This window comes from Pristis pectinata, chromosome 2 (genome assembly GCF_009764475.1).
Source record: "Pristis pectinata isolate sPriPec2 chromosome 2, sPriPec2.1.pri, whole genome shotgun sequence".
NCBI classification, from domain to species: domain Eukaryota; kingdom Metazoa; phylum Chordata; class Chondrichthyes; order Rhinopristiformes; family Pristidae; genus Pristis; species Pristis pectinata.
In genome coordinates, this window is record NC_067406.1 from 8,225,018 (window position 1) to 8,247,480 (window position 22,463).

General features: G+C 45.9%; 1 protein-coding gene across 9 annotated transcripts in view; it reads right to left on the reverse strand.

Annotated features, from left to right (window-relative positions):
• LOC127581620 (transcription factor COE3-like) overlaps positions 1-22,463 on the reverse strand; it is a 408,223-nt gene that overhangs the window by 159,095 nt on the left and 226,665 nt on the right. For all 9 annotated transcript variants that reach the window (XM_052036201.1, XM_052036218.1, XM_052036192.1 and 6 more), the window contains one exon: positions 579-660. In XM_052036201.1, the coding sequence (XP_051892161.1) occupies positions 579-660 (82 nt within the window). The remainder of the gene's footprint in view (positions 1-578; positions 661-22,463) is intronic.

Consider the following 22,463-nt stretch of genomic DNA (forward strand, 5'->3'; position numbering starts at 1 on the left):
GAGTGCGTGGACTGGGCTGCCGGCAACGGTGGTGGAGGCGGATATGATAGGGTCTTTTAAGAGACTTTTGGATAGGTACATGGAGCTTAGAAAAACAGAGGGCTATGGGTAAGCCTAGTAATTTCTAAATTAGGGACATGTTCGGCATAGCTTTGAGGGCCGAAAGGCCTGTATGTGCTGTAGGTTTCTTATGTTTCTATGTCGATTTTTCAGATCGAAACCAGGTCCTGATGCAGGGTTTTGACCCGAATCGTTGACAATTTCTTTCCCTCGCACAGATGCTGCTCGACCCGCTGAGCTCCCCCAGCATATTGTTTGTCGCTCCAATTTACCAATCTTTATCCCCCTCTTGTTTGTGGGAGCTTGCTGTGCACAAATTGAACACTGTGTCTCTTCCATTGCAACAGTAGTTACGCTGCAGAATAGCACTCTCATTGGATGCAAAGTACTTGAGATATCCCGAGACTGTAAAAGGCACAATGTAATTTTAAGCTCATCCTTCTTCACATCCTTCATTCTTATTCTTGATTAGCAATGAACACAATTGAAGCGTGAATAAGTGAACAATTCATGTCTACCTGGAATCGTCGCATGTCCCTGGGATTACCAGCATTTTTCAAACAGTTCTGATTGCACTTGAGGAAGAATTTTAAGAAGAATCTGCAAAGAGGAAATCAGACATGGGTTAGTGCGGAAAGCAGGGAGCGTGACCACATCATACAGTCTCTCTGTTCAGCTTGACATAAAGATGAATGAAGTATAACTAATGCTTAAGTACACAAAGCAGTAACAGGAGTAATCCAATCAGCCTTCTAGGACTTTGCTTTGGCATGCAATAAGATACTTTACATCAACATTGATGAATTGGTGGCCACAAGAGGACATAGGTTTAAGGTGCTGGGGAGTAGATATAGAGGAGAAGTCAGGGGTCAGTTTTTTACTCAGAGAGTGGTGAGTGAGTGGAATGGGCTGCCGGAAACGGTGGTGGAGGCTGATACGATAGGGTCTTTCAAGAGACTGTTAGATAGGTACATGGAGCTGAGTAAAATAGAGGGCTATGGGTAAGCCTAGTAATTTCTAGGGTATGGACATGTTCGGCACAGCTTTGTGGGCCGAAGGGCCTGAATTGTGCTGTAATTGTTCTATCTTCTATGTTCTATGTAACATCCCATCTCCATATCTCTGCACTCCTTAGGTACCATTCAGCAGCAACACACAATCTGCTGGACGAACTCAGTGGGTCAGGCAGCATCTGTGGGGGGGAATGGACAGTCAACGTTTCAGGTCGAGACCCTCCTTCATGGCTTGGATGAGAATGTAGGTGGGTGGATCAGTGAAGGTGCAGGCAACAGAAAGATTGGTGGAAGTGTGGACAGTGAAGCGGGTTATCAAAGGGTACAATAGGATAGAGATCAGTTACAGGTATAGGTAGAGGATTGGCCAATGGAGTTTAATCAGGGCAAGTGTGAGGTGTTGCACTTTGGGACGTCAAATGTAAGGGGAAAGTATACAGTTAATGGCAGGACCCTTAACAGCATTGATGTACAGAGGGATCTCAGGGTCCAAGTCGTCAGCTCCCTGAAAGTAGCGACACAAGTAGATAGGGTGGTATTGAAGGCATTTGGCATGCTTGCCTTCATTGTACAATCCTGGTTGTCCCATTACAGAAAGGATGTGGAAGGTCTGGAGAGGGTGCAGAGGAGGTTTACCAGGATGCTGCCTGGATTGTAGGGTATGATCTATAAGGAGAGGTTGGACAGGACTTGGGTTGTTTTCTCTAGAGTGTCGGAGGCTGAGGGGAACCTGATAGAAGTTTACAAAATTATGAGAGACATAGATAGGGTAGACAGTCAGAATCTTTTCCCCAGGGTAGAAATCTTCCCCAGCCAAGTACTAAAGGGCATGTATTTAAGGTGAGAGGGAGAAAGTTTAAGGGAGATGTATGGGCAAAGTCCTTTTTACACAGAGTGGCAGGTGTCTGGAACAGGCTGCCTGGGATAGTGGTGGAAGCAGATACTATAGTGACATTCAAGAGGCTTTTAGATAGACACATGAATATGCAGAGAATGGAGGGATACGGATCATGTACAGACAGAAGAAATTTAGTTTAACTTGGCATCATGTTTGGCACAGATAATGTGGGCCAAAGGGCCTGTTCCTGTGCTGTACTGTTCTATGAGACCCATAATCTGAAGAGCAGCAAATCTCTCCCTTGACTGCTCACCTGCATCTATACCTCGGGTAACATTGGCAGGAATAGATTATCTGGTCACTGCAATTTGTGGGATCTGACTGTGTATGTGCTGGTTGGCATGTTACTACATTACATCAAGAACTTCTCAAAGTACCATATGTTGCTTTGGGTCATTTATGAGGTTGTGGAAGATGCTACGTAAATGCAAGCCTTTCTTGCGTTTCCGTGAACACAGTCATGAATTAACACCATTCTCACATTGCCACTCGTGATGCTGTAATGTGGGTGTGTGCTGACACACAAACACCTGACGTTCCAAGCAAGGAGATACAACCATCCTAAACCTTTTTAACAGCGCAAACACGCAGCTAGCAAAACACTTTTTATAAAAGAAGTGTTATAAATAGTGTGTATATTTAGTCTGATGCTGAGTAATCATATACTATGTCTCATCATATTACCATGTCTTTGTCTAAAGCTCTGGTTAGGCCAAACTTACGAGTATTGCATTTAATTCTGGTCACCTCAATACAGGAAAAATGTGGAGGCTTTGGAGAGGGTGCAGAGGAGGTTTACCAGGATGCTGCTTGGTTAGGAGAACATGTGCTATGAAGAGAGGTTGGACAAACTTGGGCTGTTTTCTTCTTGATAGAAGTTTATAAAATTATGTGAGGCATAGACAGAGTAGACAGCCAGTATCTTTTTCCCAGAATTGAAATCTCTAGTACTAAAGGGCATGTATTTAAGGTGAGAGGGGGAGAAGTACAAAGGAGATGTGTGGGATAAGTTTTTTACGTGGAGGATGATGGGTGCCCGGAATGCGCTGCCAGGGGTGGTGGTAAAGGCAGATAGCATAGGAGCACTTAAGAGACTCTTAGGTAGGCACATGAATATGCAAAGAAGGGAGGGATATGGTGAGTGTGTGGGGAAGAGGGATTAGATTCATTAATAAGATAAGATATCTTTATTAGTCAAATGTACATCGAAACACACAGTCAAATGCATCCTTTGCTTAAACTGTCCTGGGGGCAGCCCACACGTGTCACCACGCTTCCGGCGCCAACATAACATGCCCACAACTTCCTAACCCGTACGTCTTTGGAATCTGAGAGGAAACCGGAGCACCCGGAGGAAACCCACGCAGACACGGGGAGAACGTACAAACTCCTTACAGACAGCAGCCGGAATTGAACCCTGGTTGCTGGTGCTGTAAAGTGTTACGCTAACCGCTACACTACCGTGCATTGGCTTAATTAGTTTGGCACAACGTTGTGGGACGAAGAGCCTGTGCTGTGCTGTACTGTTCTATGTTCTATGTCGTGGAAGAGAAACATGTGGTTCATCAGCTTCACTGAGGTTGTGAAAGTGTATTTCCCACTCCCCTGTGGACGTTTCAGTGCACTCAGCAATTTGCAGGGGAACCTGCCAGTGGTGGTGCTCCCATGCACCTGTTGTCCCTGTCCTTATTGGTAGGGGCTGCAGGTTTGCGAGATGCTGACGGAGTAGCCTAGGTGAGTAACTGTGGTGTATTTTGAAGATGGCGCACACACTACAAACACTGTACACCACGGGTGGAGGAAAATGAATGGGGGTTGGGTGCCAATCAAGGAAAGTGCTTGGTTCTACTTGAATCAAGAGGGTCATGGAGCTACAGTTATAGAGTCATACAGAACAGGAACAGGCCCCTTAGCCCAGCTCGTCCATGCCGACCAAGATGCCCCATCTAGGCTCATCCCATTTTCTTGCATTTGACCCATATCCATCTACTCCTTTCCCATCCATGTACCTGTCCAAATATCTTTTAAACATTGTTATTGTACCTGCCTCAACCACTTCCTCTGGCGGCTCGTTCCATATACTGACCACTCACTGTGTGAAAAGGTTGCCCCTCAGGTTCCTATTAAGTCTCACCACCACCTTCTCAAGGGCAATTAGGGAAGGGCGATAAATACTCTCCCTGCCAGCGATGTCCCACATCCCATGAATGGATAAAGAAAGGATCATTAGGTTGTCTAAAGCTCTGGTAAAGATCCATGCCATTTGTTGGAGATCTTAAGGCAATGTGGGTGTAACTAATCAACCTCAGGGAAACCTATCACGTCACCAAAACCCTGTGCACTGCCTGCCTCTCTCTACCTGAGGAGACGGAGATGAACCTGCCTCCCAGTGAGTAAATCCTCATCGCAGTGGTGAGCAACATTCTGGGAGACATCGCCAGTGCCTCCAGCCCTAGCCTAATAGGGGTTAGACCTTCAAATAAAACATAGATGTCACTTGACCACCATTGGTAACAGTCCAGGCATGGACCTGTGAATACAATCCAGAGCACATCCACAAGCTCATTCTCAAACTTGCACTGACTCTCCAAGTGCATGCATGTCTTCTGCTGACTGAAGACTCCAGCAGGTTCTCCTGGTCAGAACCCTTCTCCCCGCAGGCACGGTAGTGTAGCAGCGAGTGTAACGCTATTACAGCACCAGCGACCCGGGTTCAATTCCAGCCGCTGTCTGTAACAATGTTTAAAAGACATTTGGACAGGTACATTTGGACAGTGTATGTGCCGTTGTCAAAATACACCATAGTTACTCGCCCAGGCTACTCCGTCAGCATCTCTCAAACCTGCAGCCCCTACCAATAAGGACAGGGACAACAGGTGCATGGGAGCACCACCACTGGCAGGTTCCCCTCCAAATTGCTGAGTGCACTGAAACGTCCACAGAGTAGCGGGAAATACACTTTCACAACCTCAGTGAAGCTGATGAACCACGTGTTTCTCTTCCACGACATAGAACATAGAACAGCACAGCACAGAACAGGCCCTTTGGCCCACAATATTGTGCCGAACTAATTAAGCAGTTACCGTAACGCTTTACAGCGCCAGCGACCAGGGTTCAATTCCGGCCACTGTCTGTAAGGAGTTTGTACGTTCTCCCCGTGTCTGCGTGGGTTGCCTTCGGGTGCTCCGGTTTCCTCTCACATTCCAAAGACATACGGGTTAGGAAGTTGTGGGCATGCTATGTTGGCGCCAGAAGCGTGGTGACACTTGCAGGCTGCCCCTAGAACACTCTACACAACAGATGCATTTCATTGTGTGTTTCAATGTACATGTGCCCAATAAAGATATCTTATCTTACAACTTGTTCTTCTGCCTCCTCAACACCTGGTCTTCAAGCCCGACCCTTCTCCTTCCTATCATCACAGTGAGCCAAGAGAAATCATCGCAAAAGACCCCGATGACAGGCATCACCAGAGACCCCGGCCCCAACAGTGCATAAACATCTTCAAGCGATTCGCTCACCACATTCAATCAAACATCCTGACCGCCAGCCAATCACAATGCCATAGGGAATCACCTTAAAATGGAACTGGTAGGATTGGTGGGGCAATTCTTCTGGGAGTGAAATGTAACATGAACCATTTCCCTCTCGCTCTCAAATCCAACCAAGCACTTTCCAGTGGAAGCCACTCTTAGCTCCCAGACACACTTTACATAAGAAGTATACCAGGATGATGTCACTCCCCATGCAATATCTGTATTAAGGTATTAAGGGGAAATTGTCTTATTGTTGGCCATTTCCTTGACAGCAGACTTCTGGACTATATTACAGTTCCCGCTGCCTTGGGAAAGCAGCCAACATAACCATGGACCCCTCCCACCCCAGACATTCTCTCTTCTCTCCCCTTCCATCCCCCCAAGATACAAGAGCCAGAGAGCATGAACCACCAGACTCAAGGGCAGCTTCTATCCCACTGTTGTCGGACTCTTGAATAGAGCTCTCATACGCTAAAGGGGAACTCTTGATCTCCACAATGTACCTTGTTGTGGCCCTTGCACTTTATTTGTCTGCCTGCACTGCACTTTCTCTGCAACTGTAACACTATATTCTGCATTCTGTTACCTTTTTACCACCTCACTGTACTTCTGTATGGAATAATCTGTCTGGATGGCATGCAAACAAAAGCTTTTCACTGTATCTTGGTATATGTGACAATAATATACCAATACCAATAGAATTGGCTTGGGACCACTGTAAGTCCTTCGTAATTTTTCATGCTTCCAGTTCTTGTCGGGATTGAGTCAAATTAGCAGTGGACGAGGATTCATGGTACCTGTTTCCAGCTGAACATGTTTCATCTGTGTGTGTGTGTTTGTGTCTGTCTGTGTGTGTATGTGTATGTGTGTGTGTTCATGTGTGTGTGTACGTTTGTGTGTGTGTATGTCTGTGTATGTGGATGTTTGTGCGTGTGTGTGTGTGTGTGTGTGTACACCCAACGCATGCAACACTTTGCAATCTGACCAACAGGTCGCATTAAAAATGTTTGGATGCAATTTAAGATTGAAGTTGCAAGTAAATCTCACAGAAATGCACGACAGAACACAACTCATTTGTGCCCCCATCCCACCTCCTTGGCCCCCAACACCCTCCCCTGCAACCACTTGGTGGCACAGATTGTAATCTCTGGGAGAAGTCAGTCACCGTTCCCCATCATCTGAGCTCCTCCTTCATGCAATGGTCCGATCCTGCCTTGTCTTCAGCTCATGCCTTTTATTCCTCTCAAGTTTCAGTAATGAGGGTGATCCTTCATAGGCAGATAATCCCTCTGCTCCAGGGACAGCAGGCAAACAGTGTTCTTCCCAATCACATTTAACCCTTACTGTGCCAAGCTCCTCTTCTGCATTCAGGTGTTGTGTTCACATAACTACTGGGGTTGCCCATTCCCTATGACGGCTCCAGAATATCTAGGAGTTAGAAGTTAAGATCCATAGAACAACACAGCAAAATACAGGCCCTTCGGCCCACAATGTTGTGCCGCCCTTCAAACCACACCTAAGACTATCTAACCCCTTCCTCCCACATATCCCTCTATTTTAATTTCCTCCATATGCTTATCTAACAATCTCTTGAACTTGACCAACGTATCAGCCTCCACCACCACCCCAGGCAGCGCATTCCATACACCAACCACTCTCTGGGTGAAAAACCTCTCTCTGACATCTCCCTTGAACTTCCCACCCATTACCTTAAAGGCATGCCCTCATGTATTGAGCATTGGTGCCCTGGGAAAAAGGCGCTGGCTGTCCACTCTATCTATTCCTCTTAATATTTTGTATACCTCTATCATGTCTCCCCTCATCCATCGTCTCTCTAAAGAGTAAAGCCCTAGCTCCCTTATAATCCATACTCTCTAATCCAGGCAGCATCCTAGTAAATCTCCTCTGCACCCTTTCCAACGCCTCCACATCCTTCCTATAATGAGGCGACCAGAACTGGACACAGTACTCTAAGTGTGGTCTAACCAGAGCTTTGTAAAGCTGCATCATTACCTCGCGGCTCTTAAACTCTATCCCACGACTTATGAAAGCTAACATCCCATAAGCTTTCTTAACTACCCTATCCACTTATGAGGCAACTTTCAGTGACCTGTGGATAGGGACGCCCAGATCCCTCTGCTCCTCCACACTCCCCAGAATCCTGCCATTAACCTTGTACTCTGCCTTGGAGTTTGTCCTTCCAAAGTGTACCACCTCACACTCCTCCGGATTGAACTCCATCTGCCACTACTCAGCCCAGCTCTGCAACCTATCAATATCCCTCTGTAAACTTCGACAGCCCTCCGCACTATCCACAACACCGCCAACCTTTGTGTCGTCTGCAAACTAGCTAACCCACCCTTCCACCCCCACATCCAAGTCATTAATAAATATCACAAAGAGTAGAAGTCCCAGAACCGATTCCTGTGGGACACCACTAGTCACAGCCCTCCAATCTGAATGCACTCCCTCCACCACAACCCTCTGCTTTCTACAGGCAAGCCAATTCCGAATCCACATGGCCAAGCCTCCCTGGATCCCTTGCCCTCTGACCTTCTGAAGAAGCCTACCATGTGGAACCTTGTCAAACACCTTACTAAAATCCATATAGACCACATCTACTGCACTACCCTCATCAATCGTCCTGGTCACCTCCTCAAAGAACCCTATCAGGCTTGTGAGGCAAGATCTGCCCTTCAGGAAGCCATGTTGGCTGTCCCTGATCAGTCCATGATTCTCTAAATGCTCATAGATCCTATCCTTTAGAATTTTTTCTAACAGCTTGCCCACCACAGACGTACGGTTCACTGGTCTGTAATTCCCTGGACTATCCCTACTACCTTTTTTGAATAAGGGGACAACATTTGCCACCCTCCAATCCTCCGGTACCATTCCCGTGGACAACAAGGACTCAAGGATCCTAGCCAATGGTTCAGCAATCTCCTCCCTCACCTCGCGAAGCAGCCTGGGGAATATTCAGTCAGGCCCCGGGGACTTATCTGTCCTAATATTTCCTACCTCAACAGTGCCACAGCCAACATCTCAAGGGCCCTGGGGAGTGTTTTGGAACAGAAGGACCAAGAGGTACAAGCACATAGTTCCCTGAAAGCAGCGTCACAGGTAGACAAGGTGGTGATGAAGGCATTTAGCACGCTGGGCTCCGTCAGTCAGGGCACTGAACAGAAGAGTTAGGATGTTACGTTGCAGTTTTACAGGATGTTGCTGAGGCCACACCTGGAGTATTGTGTACAGTTTTGGTTGCCCTATCATAGGAAAGACGTCAAAAAGCTGGAATGAGTGCAAAGAAGATTTACGAGAATGTTGCCAGGTTTCAAGGGCCTGAGTTATAGGGAGAGGTTGGGCAGATTGGGAACTTGATACCTTAGAATGTAGGAGTCTGAGGGGTGACCTCGTAGAGGTGTGTAAAATCATGAAGGGCACAGATAGGGGTGAATGCACACAGTCTTTTCCCCCAGGGTTGGGGGATCAAGAACTACAGGGCATAGACTTAAGGTGAGAGCAGAAAGATTTAAAAGGGACCTGAGGGGCAACTTTTTCACCCTGAGGGTGGTACATATACGGAACGAGCTGCCAGAGGAAGTGGTTGAGGCAGGTACAATAACAACATTTAAGAGACACTTGGACGGGTACATGGATAGGAAAGGGTTGGAGGGATATGGGCCAAACAATGGCAAATGGGACTAGCTTCGATGGGTATCTTGGTTGGCATGGACAAGTTGGGCCGAAGGGCCGTGTTGTATGACTCTATGACTCTCTACCTCAGGGAGTAAAATAACACCCGTAATGAAATACTCAGAAGTTCAATTGTATAATGTTGCTTCTTTCAGCATCATCTGATTGAAAATCAATTCTTCCGGGAGTGAAATGTAATAGCAACCATTTCCCTATCATTCTCAGATCCAACAAAGCACTTTCCACTCTTGCACCCCAGAGCACACATCGAGTAGTGGACTGTGATGATGTAATTCCCCATGCAATATCTGTATTGGGGCATGAAGGGGAACTTACATTAACTTGCCCCATTATTGGACAACCAGCTTTTGGTTACAACACACAAAAAGCTGGAGAAACCCAGCAGGTCGGGTAGCATCTATGGAGGGAAATGGACAGTTGACATGTCTGGGTGAGAATGTAGTCGAAGAGCAGGAGAGCAGCAGAGATCACAGAGGGTCTCAGCTTCTGGTCACATCACACTGCATTGGCTTGGGATTAATGTAAGTCCTTCATAATTTTTCAGTTGGGCTCAAACCAAGGACCAAACCTTGTTTCCTCAACACTCTAAACCCCTGACAACTGTCCTTCAGACTCTCCAATCGTTCCATCTTCCGAATACCCAATGACACTGAGGGACTGCCTTGACACCCCAATCTGTCAACATGTCCACCCCACAACCTCCATCCCTCTGATCCTTCCATATCCCCGAAGACCCCTCCAAACATTCCAATCCCCAAATCCCAAGGCACTTAATCAATCCCTCGTAGTGGGTCAATTACATTCCTATGGGGCCTGGAGTCACACATAAGTCAGACCGGGTAGATTCAACAGATTTTCTTCCCTGAAGGACACTTTTGACCTTATTTGGCAACCATCATGGCAAGGATTGCAGTGATATAAACCTGTCTTCAAAAATGGCTGTCACCTGTCCACACCCTGACCACTGACACCATCCAGTTCTTTCCATGCAGATCATTGCTTCAGAAGCAAACAGCTGAGAACTACCTGCAGTAACCCCGGTAACTCCAATCAGACCACCTCACATGAGAACCATCACAACAAAGGCTCTGGGCCTTGTAATAACCTCCATACTCAAACAGGTGTGCAGCATATACAGTAAATGGTAGGGCGTCATGCAAAGTTGACGAACAGAGGGACCTTGGGGTTCAAGTGCATAATTTCCTAAAAGTAGCAACTCAGTATGGTGGTGAAGAAGGCATAGAATATCGGAGGAAGGACGTTATAGAACATAGAACAGTACAGCACAGTACGGGCCCTTCAGAGCACAATGTTGTGCCGACCTATATAAACCTACTCCATGATCAATCTAACCCTTCCCTCATACACAGCCCATAACCCTCCATTTTTCTTACATCCATGTGCCTATCTTTTAAATGTCCCTGTTGTATCTGCCTCTACCACCCCTGGCAGTGTGTTCCAGGCACCCACCACGATCTATGTAAAAAAGCCTACCTCCACTCACTTTAAATGGAAGTCCACTGGTGGTTAAGAAGGCTTATGGAATGCTTGCTTTCATTAATCGGGGTATTGTGTACAGGAGTCAAGAAGTTACGATGCATCTCTATAGAACTCTGGTTAGGCCGCATTTAGAGTATTGCGTGCAATTCTGGTCACCTCACTAGAGGAAGGATGCCGAGGGTGCAGAGGTTTACTAGGATGCTGCCTGGATTAGAGGACATGTGCTATCAGGAGAGGCTGGACAAACTTGGGCTCTTTTCTCTGGAGCGGTGGAGGCTGAGGGGTGATTTGTTGGAAGTGTATAAAATTACGAGGGGCATAGATAGGGTGGACAAGCAATATCTTTTTCCCAGTATTGAGCGATCCAATACCAGAGGGCATGCATTTAAGGTGAGAGGGGGTAGGCTCAGAACAGACGTGAGGGGTACGTTTTTTACTGAGGGAGTGGTGGATGCCTGGAATGCGTTGCCTGAAAGGGTGGTGGAGGCAAATTCATTGGTGGCTTTTAAGAGGGGCTTGGATGGGCACATGAATGAGAGGAAGATAGAGAGATATGGGCATTCTGTAGGTAGGAGGGAACAGCTATGTCGGCACAACATTGTGGGCCGAAGGGCCTGTTCTGTGCTGTACCGTTCTATGTTCTATTGGCCATTGCTGCCCGGGGAAAAAGGTGCTGGCTGTCCCCTCTATCTATGCCCCTTATAATCTTAAGCACCTCTATCAAGTCGCCACTCACCCTATATCGCTCCAAAGAGATAAGCCCTAGCTCCCTCAACCTTTTCTCACATGTTCTCTAATCCAGGCAGCATCCTGGTAAGTCTCCTATGTTGTAAAGTTATATTGCAACTTTAGGAAAAAAATTGGTCAGGCTGTACTTGGAGACTGTGTGCAGTTCTGGTCGCCACACTATAGGAAGGATGTGGTTGCACTGGAGAGAGTGCAGAGGAGATTCACGAGGATGTTGCCTGGATTGGAGGACTTTAGTTTAGGGTAGAGATTGTAATGGCTGAGCTTGTTTTTCCTGGAGTAAAGGAGGCTGAGGGGTGACCCAACAGAGGTATATGAAATTATGAGACGTAGATAGGGTAGATATCAGAATCGCTTTTTCATGATAGGGGTATCAAAAACAAGAGGGAATAGGTTTAAGGTGGGAGGTAGGAATTTTAAAGGGGATTTAAGGGGAAAGTTTTTTACACAGTAAGCGGTTGACATCTGGAACTTGCTGCCAGAGGAGGTGGCGGAATCAGATATAATCACTATGTTTAAAAGACATTTAGACAGACACAAGTCGGCAAGGTATAGCAGGATATGGACCTACAACATAGCATGCCCACAACTTCCTAACCCGTACGTCTTTACAGTGTGGGAGGAAACCGGAGCACCTGGAGGAAACCCACGCAGACATGGGGAGAACGTACAAACTCCTTACAGACAGTGGCGGGAATTGAACCCGGGTCGCTGGCGCTGTAATAGCGTTACGCTAACTGCTACACTACTGTGCCTGCCCCTGCCAGAGTCAGGAAGTATCCACATTGTCCAAGGGCTTGATCAGAGAACATCGCACATCTTCATGGATCCCTCACCAGTGAGTGACCAGGACGGTCATTTCACCAATTTTCTTCTCAGTAGTTACCAAAACAAGCTCAACTCTGTTGGTCTAATGAGTTGACTGGTTGTCCATTTACACTCGTATACCCTGTCTGAAATATTAGTAGTAATTCGTGGAAGGGAAGGGAACATCAGGGATCAGTGGGAATTTCCAAACAAACCCATCAAGTAACGTTGTAGATAATCAGAGAGGATCATCCTTAAACCACCAGATAGAGATTGACAGCAAAGGTTAAACCAGGAGCATTTCTGAAATAATCTCAGTAACTCTATTCCTAAAGAAAATCTTAGTGACTCTACAGCTTTCCAATTACTCTTCTGTCTTGAAGTCTCCAGCCCAGCTAACCCAGCACTGAATCTCCCTGATCTGAAGCTTACTACTACAGTGTAAATAATTCAAAGAGAGAAATGGCGATTACAGAACCGTGCACAATCAAAATAAATATTATATGAGGCACTAAAGCAGCTTCTGAAATCAATCTCTCACACTCTCTTTCCCTTTCTCTCTTACTCAGTGAAGCCCAGAGACCCAGGGACCATGAGAGTGACCACTGAGCCCCACCTCTTACAGTAAGGCAGCAAAGCTGTTGGGAAGTACTGGTCAACGAGCCCAAGTGTGCCTTTGTCATGTCAGTCAACAGACAGGCCCTGCCAAGCTATGGGCTACTATGATGTTCTGGACTAGTTATCCAGCAGCTCGAGATCTGAGTTCAAATCCCACCATGGCAGCTGAGGAGATAACAGTTACTTAATTAGATGTTGTAGAGACCAGTGCTAGTATTCGGGGGGTGGGGGGGGGGGGTGAATGTTTCCTCTGGGTGGGGAGGGATCATTGTGTGTGTGTGTGTGTGTGTGTGTGTGTGTGTGTGTGTGTGTGTGTGTGTGTGTGTGTGTGTGTGTGTGTGTGTGTGTGTGCATATGCATAACTTGCAGTACATTGTGCCTACGTACATGGATGTGTTGGGAGACCTGGGCAGATCAGCCAAAATCATATTGACCAGTTGGGTAGGCTTCAGGGTGCCAGTGGCCTACTCCTGATACAATTTTCTTGTGCGTTCTTGTGTACAGATGTGTGTCAGCATCAGTGCGTGCATGTGCTTATGTTTGTGTGTGCACACGCGTGTGTGTATGTATGTGCATAAATGTGCGTGTGTGTGTGTGTGTGTGTGTGTGTGTGTGTGTGTGTGCATGCAAGACCATGTGTTAACCTATGTCTGTCTGTGTTTACATACATGCATGCTTAGATACACCACGACTGATGACAAGGACACTATAGCAGAGAGCAACAAAATGATTTAATTGTGGTACAGCTATAAATAAACACTAAAATAAAGTCCTGTAGACACTGCAAATCTGAAATAAAAACAGAAAATGCTGGAAAAACTCGACAGGTCAAACAGTGCCTGACAAGAACAAAACTGTTAACATTTCAGGTTTGCCACAGGAATTAGTGCTGGGTCCACTGATGTCTGTCATCTATATTAATGATTTGGATGACAATGTTGCCAACATTTTTAAAGATATTTATTTATTTGTTAGTCACGTGTACATCAAAACACACAGTGAAAAGCGTCTAATTGCGTTACTGAGAATGTGCTGGGGGACAGCCTGCAAGTGTCACCACTCTTCTGGCGCCAACACAGCATGTCCACAACTTCCTAACCCGTACGTCTTTGGAATATGAGAGGAAACTGGAGCACCCGGAGGAAACCCACACAAACACGGGGAGAACGTAGTTTGTGGATGACACCAAAATTGGTGGTGTGGTGGACAGTGAAGATGGTTGTGTAAGAATACTACAGGGTCCAAATGAATTAGGGAAGTGGGCCAAGGAATAGCAAATGGAACTTAACTCGGACAAGTACAAGGTGTTTCACTTTGGGAAGTTAAACCAGGGCAGGACTTGCACAGTAAATAGTAGGGCCCTGGGGAGTGTGGTGGAACAGAAAGACCTGGGGGTACAGGTACATAGTTCCCTGAATGCGGTGAAACAGGTAGACAGGGTGGTAAAGAAAGCTTTGGGCATTCAGGTCACTGAGCACAAGAGTTGGGACGTCATGTTGCAACTCTACAAGTTATAGGTGAGACCACACTTGGAATATTGTGTTCAGTTCCAGTCACCCAGCTATCGGAAGGATGTCATTAAGCTGGAAAGAGTGTAGAAAAGATCCCTGAAGATGTTAACGGGACTGGAGGGCTTGAGTTATGAAGGGAGGCTGGATAGGCTGGGACTTTTTTTCCTGGAGCGAAGGGGGCTGAGGGATGAAATTATAGAAGTTTATAAAATCACGAGGGGCATAGACAAGGTGGATGGTCACTGTCTTCTTCCCAGGGTAGGGGGATCTCAAACTAAAGGACACAGATTTAAGGCGAGAGAGAAAATATTTAAAGGGGATGTGAGGGGAAGCTTTCTCACACAGATGGTGGTGTGTATATGGATCGAGCTGCCAGAACAACTGGCAGAGGTGGATACAATTACAATGTTTAAAAGACATTTAGACAGGTACATGGATAGGAAAGGTTTAGAGGGATATGGGCCAAACGCAGACAAATGGGACAAGCTCGGATAGACAACTTGGTCGGCATGGACAAGTTGGGTTGAAGGACCCGTTTCCATGTTGTATATTCCCACTTGGTCACCCTCTCTAGCAGAGGATTCCACAGGTTCTCAACTCTCTGAGTGAAGAAATTTCTCCTCATCTCAGTCCTAAACCTCTTGCCCTTTCAACTTAAGATGGCAGCCCCTTGTTCTGTACATTCCAAGCCAGGACAGACATCCCCCCACATCCAGTCTGTTAAGTCCTGTTAGATCCCCTGTGTTATGTAACAGAACTTGCAAAGCCGTGCTTGACTAACAATTGAGCTCCATGAATTTGAATCCAACTATGGCAGCTGGGGCATTTTAATTCAGTTATAGAGTCATTGAGTCACAGAGTCATACACAGAGGCAGGCACGGTAGTGTTGCAGTTAGCATAACGCTTTACAGCGCCAGAGACCTGGGTTCAAATCCGGCCACTGTCTGTAAGGAGTTTGTACGTTCTCCCTGTGTCTGCGTGGGTTTCCTCCGGGTGCTCCGGTTTCCTCCCACTTTCCAAAGACGTACATGTTAGGAAGTTGTGGGCATGCTATGTTGGCACCAGAAGAGTGGCGACACTTGCGGGCTGCCCCCAGAACACTCTACGCAAAAGATGCATTTCACTGTGTGTTGCGATGTACATGTGACTAATAAAGAAATCTTATCTTACCTTACAGCACAGAAACAGGCCCTTCGGCCCAACATCCAAACTGACCAAGATGCCCATCTACGATAGTCCCATTTGCATGCGTTTGACCCATATCCCTCTAAACCTTCCCTATCCATGTATCTATCCAAGTGTCTTTTAAATGTTGTTATTGTATCTGCCTCAACCACTTCCTCTGGTGGCAGGTTCCACCTACTGACCACCCTCTGTGTGAAGAAGTTGCCCCTCAAGTCCTTTTTAAATCTTTCCCCTCTCACCTTAAGCCTATGGTCTCTAGTATTTGATTCCCTATCCCTGGGAGAAAGGCTGTGTGAGTTCACCCCTCATGATTTTATACACTTCCATAAGATCACCCCTCCGTCTCCTACGCTCCAAGGAATAAAGACCTCACCTGCCCAACCTCTCCCATGACTCAGGTCCTCGAGTCCTGGCAACATTCTTGTAAATAGAACATGGAACGTAGAACAGTACAGCACAAGAACAGGCCATTCAGCCCACGATGTCTGCGCCAAACTCGATGCCGAAATAAAAAATAAATCTTCTCGTTAATTAAATAAATCTGTAATCAAAAAGCTAGCATCGGTAACAGCGACCATGAAGCTGGTGACCTGACGTAAAAACCTACCTAGTTCACAAATGACCTTCAGGGAAGGAAACTGCCTTACAAAATAGGAGGCAATTCAGCCTATCGAGACCATGCCAGCTCACAAGAGCCATCCCACTCCCTACTTATTTTCCCTGCATGCTCTTCCTATCAACTCTTCCGTGATCCCACCACCCACTTACACTTTACAACGTGTGGCAATTAATCTTCCAACTTGCAGGTCTTTGGGATGAGTATTCCTGGACAAAGCCAAGGAAAAATAGCCAGTCATCCTCGAGGGAAACGGGAGCAGGAAAGTGGGGCAGGCACAGGTGTGAGCCAGGATTGCAGATTCAGCCAGGACAGGCCAGCGAAGGGTTAAGATCAAGTCACTCTTTAAATAATGTGACAGACCTATTTGAATGTCTAGGCGGAATAAAGATGTCAGGTTACAAAAGACATGACGTGCTCTTGACTGAGACCCTGAATAGAACTGCTTCTACACTCAATCTATCAAAGGAATGCAGCGTTTATTATTAGACACCGACACACATTAGCCCTTGGCCCAGATATGAATGTCAGAAGATTACACATTCAATTTGTTAACTGGCACTGCCAGGCCTTTTGTTCTGCACTGCTCTGTACAAATGAGAGGCATTGAATTTATTTTCACTCATGCTTACTGAGAGTTGTTTACTGTTTTCTCTCTGTGCTGCATGCTAATTGAGATTTATGCCCTGCCTATTCCTGCAGAAGCAACATTCTGAATGGAGACAAACACTCCATTTCCAGTGAGGGCTACACCACGGACCGAGAAAGGAACTCCACGCTGATTAAAAGAAAGAAAGGAAGTGCATTTAAATAGCACCTTACACAACCTCGGGACCAATGAGGCACCTTTGAAGTGCAGTCACGGTTGCAATATGGGAAGTGCAGCAGCAAATGTATTTCCGGTGGTGAGGTACATAGCAAGATCCCACAAGGGGTAACCTGAGACAGGCCGTCCCCGGGTTCCATCTTCACAGACGTCGATTTTGTCTGTTAGTTGGAAAATACGCAGTCACTCAGTACAATAACTATACCTCCACAGTATTGTAATGAACGGTGTTGATCAAGACCAATTAACATGAACATTTATTTATAGTCTTCCCCTGCCCAGTTACAATGGTACAAAATCAGGATGTCCCATGCTCAATAGTTGGTTTCGATGGGCTTGAAGTATCATTGGACGTCACATTGTTTAACGGAGTATAGTTACACCAATGAGACATAGGAGACGGCAGATGTTGGAACCTGGAGCAACACACAACCTGCTGAAGGAACTCAGCGGGTCGAGCAGCATCTGTGGAGGGAAAGGGATTGTTAACATTTTGGGTCAAAACCCTGCATTGGGACCATTAAGACCTGTGTGGGTCCTGATGCAGGATCTCGACCTGAAACGGCAACAATTCCTTTCCCTCCACAGATGCTGCCCGACCTGCTGAGTTCCTCCAGCAGATTGTTTGTTGTTACCAAGAGAAGCTATTGTTTGGCAATTTCCAAACCAACTTTGTTAAGTGGTCTCCCATGGTGAAATTGGCAGCCTTTTCTTAAAGAGACAGTGTGTCTGATTACTGCGGAGGTTACATGTAAACAGGTTTTTACAGTGTCTCTGCTTCCTCAAGAGGCTAAAGAAATTTGGCATGTCCCCTTTGATCCTCACCAATTTTTATCAATGCACCAAAGAAAGCATCCTATCAGGATGCATCACGGCTTGCTCTGTCCATGAATGCAAGAAACTGCAGAGAACTGTGGACACAGTTCAGTATATCACTGAAACCAGCCTCTCCTCCACGGACTCTGTCAATACTTCTTGCTGCCTTGGTAGAGCAGCCAGAATGATCAAAGACCCTACCCACCCCGGATATTCTCTCTTCTCCCCTCTCCCATCGGGCAGAAGATACAAAAGCCTGAAAGCACATACCACCAGCTCGACAGCTTCTATCCCACTGTTATAAGACTATTGCACAGTTCCCTTGTACATTAAAATGGACTACTGACCTCACAATCTACCTCGTTATGACCTTGCACCTTATTGTCTGCCTGCACTGTGCTTTACCTGTAGCTAAAACACTTTATTCTGTATTCTGTTATTGTTTTACCTTGTACTACCTCAATGTACTGTGTAATGAATTGATCTGTACGATCGGTATGCAAGACAAGTTTTTCACTGTACCTCGGTACATGTGACAATAATAAACCAATTCCAATTCAAATTCAATTTTACAAAACACTGGTTGGTCAGCACTAGGAGTGTTACATGTAGTTCTGGTCGCCAGACTCTAGGAAGGATGTAGTTGCACTGGAGAGAGTGCAGAGGAGATTCACCAGGACATTGCCTGGATTGGAGAACTTTAGTTATGGGGAGAGATTGTACAGGCTGGGCTTGTTTCCCCTAGAGTGAAGGAGGCTGAGGGATAACCCCATAGAAGCATATTTGAGAGACACAGGTAGGGTAGATAGTCAAAATCTTTTTTCTAGGGATACCAAGAACAAGAAGGCACAGGTTTAAGGTGAAAGGAAGGAGTTTTAAACAGGACCTGAGGGGTAAAGTTTTTTTTACGCAGACAGTGGTTGGCAGCCAGAACTTCCTGCCAGAGGAGATGGTGGAATCTGATACAATCATTATGTCGAAGACAGACATTTATATCAGAAAGGCATAAAAAATATGTTCCTAATGCAAGGAAAGTGTAGATGGGCAAAAAGGTCAGCATGGATGCAATGGGCTGAAGGGCCCACTTCTGTGAGGTATGGCAAAGACTCCATGTGAGGAGCAGGCAACAGGGACCGAATGGCCTGTTCCCACTTCTATTGCTTCAGCTCCAGTTACGGTGCAGCTTTCCTTCAGCTTGGAGTCTGTGTTGACCTTGAACCTACAAGCTCCTGCCTTGTAGATGAGAATGCTACCCTTTATCTTGAGTTCAAGCTATAAACTGTAATTGGCCAGGACACTGCCTGCGGGTTTGGGGCAAAAAACAATCTGCTGGAGGACCTCAGCAGGCCAAGCAGCACCTGTTGGAGGGAAAAAAACGTCGACATTTCGGGTCGAGACCCTACATCAGGACTGTGGGTTTGGGATCTGTAAAAACATGGTTATTTTTCTCATTGATTAATCCATTTAAGTTCATGCAAGAATGTAAAATGATGATCCTTAGGAACAAAGCCATGATCACCCACACAGGCCTTGAACGACTACAATTGGCAGGATCTACATGGTTCCAATCCAGACAGATGCACTCAACAACATCATGACCTCTGTAGTTTCCAATAACTGTATTAAGTTGTGCTGGGGGCAGAGTTTGTGTCAGGTTTTGGGTTAACATTAGGGTTAGTAATATCATAAGCGCCAAGAATATGATCAGGGTTTCAGTTATTTTATTTCACTGTCAGCTGCCACTTTTATCGGGCTCATGCTTTTCATTGCTCTGTCCAGTTTTATCTGCTCTGACTCAGGGTTACGTTGTAGGGTAACTAATTCCCACAACAGATTATCAGCAGTTGATGAAGCAATTTGCTTAGAAACATGTTGAGGGTGTTGGAGAGTATTGCCCATCTGGACTTTGTTATTCACATCCCCTACCCCTAAGATTTGTATATTCACTGGTAAGTCATATCCGGATGCATAACGGCTTGGTATGGCAACTGCTCTGCCCGTGACCGCAAGAAACTGCAGAGAGTTGTGGACACAGCTCAGCACGTTACAGAAACCAGCCTCCCCTCCATGGACTGTCTATACTTCTCGTTGCCTGCGTAAAGCAGCCAGCTTAATCAAACACTCTACCCACCCTGAACATTATTTCTTCTCCCCCCTCCCATCAGGCAGAAGATACAAAAGCCTGAAAGCATGTACCACCAGGCTTTTTCCCCCGCTGTCATAAGCCTATTGAATGGTTCCCTAGTACGATAAGATGGACTCTTGACCTCACAATTTACTTCTTTATGACCTTGCACCTTATTGCACTGCACTTTCTCTGTAGCTGTGACACTTTATTCTGTACTGTTATTGTTTTTACCTGTACTACCTCAATGCACTCTGCTCTAACTCAGCTTCTATCCCACTGTGATAAGACTATTGAACGGTTCCCTTATACAATGAGATGGACTATGACCTCATGATCTACCTTGTTGTACCTTATTGCACTGCACTTTCTCTGTAGCTGTGACAATTTACTCTGTACTCTGTACTGTTATTGTTTTTACCTGTACTACCTCAATGCACTCTGCTCTAACTCAATGTAACTGCACTATGTAATGAATTGACCTGTACGATTGGTATGCAGGACAAGTTTTTCACTGTACCTCAGTACAAGTGACAATAATAAACCAATACCAATACCAAATACTACTTTGATTTGACCAAGATATGAATATTACTATGTCTTCACTGTCCACCTTCACTTGTCCTCATCCGTTCCTGACTGGTGTTACATTGGAGGGTTCAGAGTAAATGGAATGACACAGTGGCGCAACTAGTCAAGCTGCTGTCTCACAGCTCCAGAGACCCAGGTTCAATCCTGATCTCAGGTGGTGTCTGTGTGGAGTCTGCACATTCTCCCTGTGACCGTAGGGGTTTCTTCCAGATGCTCCAGTTTCCACCCACTTCCCAAAGACGTGCAGGTTAGTAGGTTAATCAGCCGCTGTAACTTGCCCCTAATGTGTGGATGAGGAGTTGACGGGACTGTGGGGAGAATAAAATAGGTGAGGGTAGGATTAATGTAAAAATAGGTGTTAAATAATTGGCACTGTCTGAGTGGGCTGCAGGGCCTGTTTCTTTCTTATCTGTCTATGAATCAAAATGTCCAGAGAGGATATATGTTCTTGAAGGATCATTCATGTTTACCGCTATAACAAGAAAATTAGGATTATTTGAGTGTGAAGTTTGGCGTTAGTGTACTTAGGGGCTGGGTTGGAAGCCAGATATAAATTATCCTTGGACCAAGTGTCCAGGAAGAGATGTCTCAGGCGTTCAGGTGCATAGTTTGTTTTAAGCATCAGTGTTATCTTTAAATCTGCATGTCTATGGAGGCCTGAGGATGGAGCTAGTGAGATGCTATGGTAGACAGCCAGTACAGACATGATGGGACGAATGGCCCCTTTCTGTGCTATAGCCATTCCATGATCCTATGTATTCTATTGTACTGTGTTGGTTTATTATTGTCACATGTACCAAGATACAGTGACAAGCTTTTGTTTTGCGTGCCATCCAGACAGATCATTCCATACATTATTACATCGAGGCAGTAAAAAGAAAACAGTGTTGCAGTTACAGAGAAAGAGCAGTGCAGGTAGACAATAAAGTGCAAGGGCCATGACGAGGTAGATTGGGAGATCAAGAATTCGTCTTTAATGTATGAGAGATCCATTCAAGGGTCTGATAACAGTGGGATAGAAGCCGGCCTTGAGCCTGGTGGTACGTGTTCTTAAGCTTTTGCATCTTCTGCCCGCTGGGAGGGGGGAGAAGGGAGAATGACCGGGGTGGGAGGGGTCCTTGATTATAGAACATAGAACATTACATCACAGTACAGGACCTTCGGCCCACGATGTGCTGACATTTTATCCTGCTCTAATATCTATCTAACCCTTCCCTCCCACATAGCCCTCCATTTCTTTATCATTCATGTGGCTATCTATTATGTTGGCTGCTTTCCTGAGGCAGCGGGAAGTGTAGACAGAGTCAACAGAGGTTTGCATGATGGACTGGGTGTGTTCACAACTCTTTGCAATTTCTCGCGGTCTTGGTTGAGGACATCTTCATGAGGCGATGCCTCAAGAAGGCAGCATCCATCACTGAGGACCCTCACCATCCAGGACATTGCCGTTACTACCATCGGGGAGGGTGGGAGGTACAGCAGCCTGAAGACCCACACTCCCCTATGCCATCAGATTTTTCCCCTCTGCCATCAGATTTGTGACTGGTCCGTGAACTCCCTCGTTATTCCTGCTTCACACTATTTTTTTTTGGTCACTTATAGTAACTTTTATGCTCTGTACTGTTGCCGCAAAGCAACAAATTTCATGACATACGTCAGTGATAATAAACTTGATTCTGATTCTGATTCTGATACCAAGCTGTGATGGACATGGGACATATTAATTCATTATCAGGAACCAGATTCATTGCCCTCTGGCTGGCTTACTAAGTTTGGATTTCATGTTTATCTTCAATCATATTTGGAAAGCTATAGATTCACAGATTTATAAAGCACTCAAGCAGGCCCTTTGGCCCACTGAGTCCATGCTGACCATCAAGCACCCATTTACAGTAACCC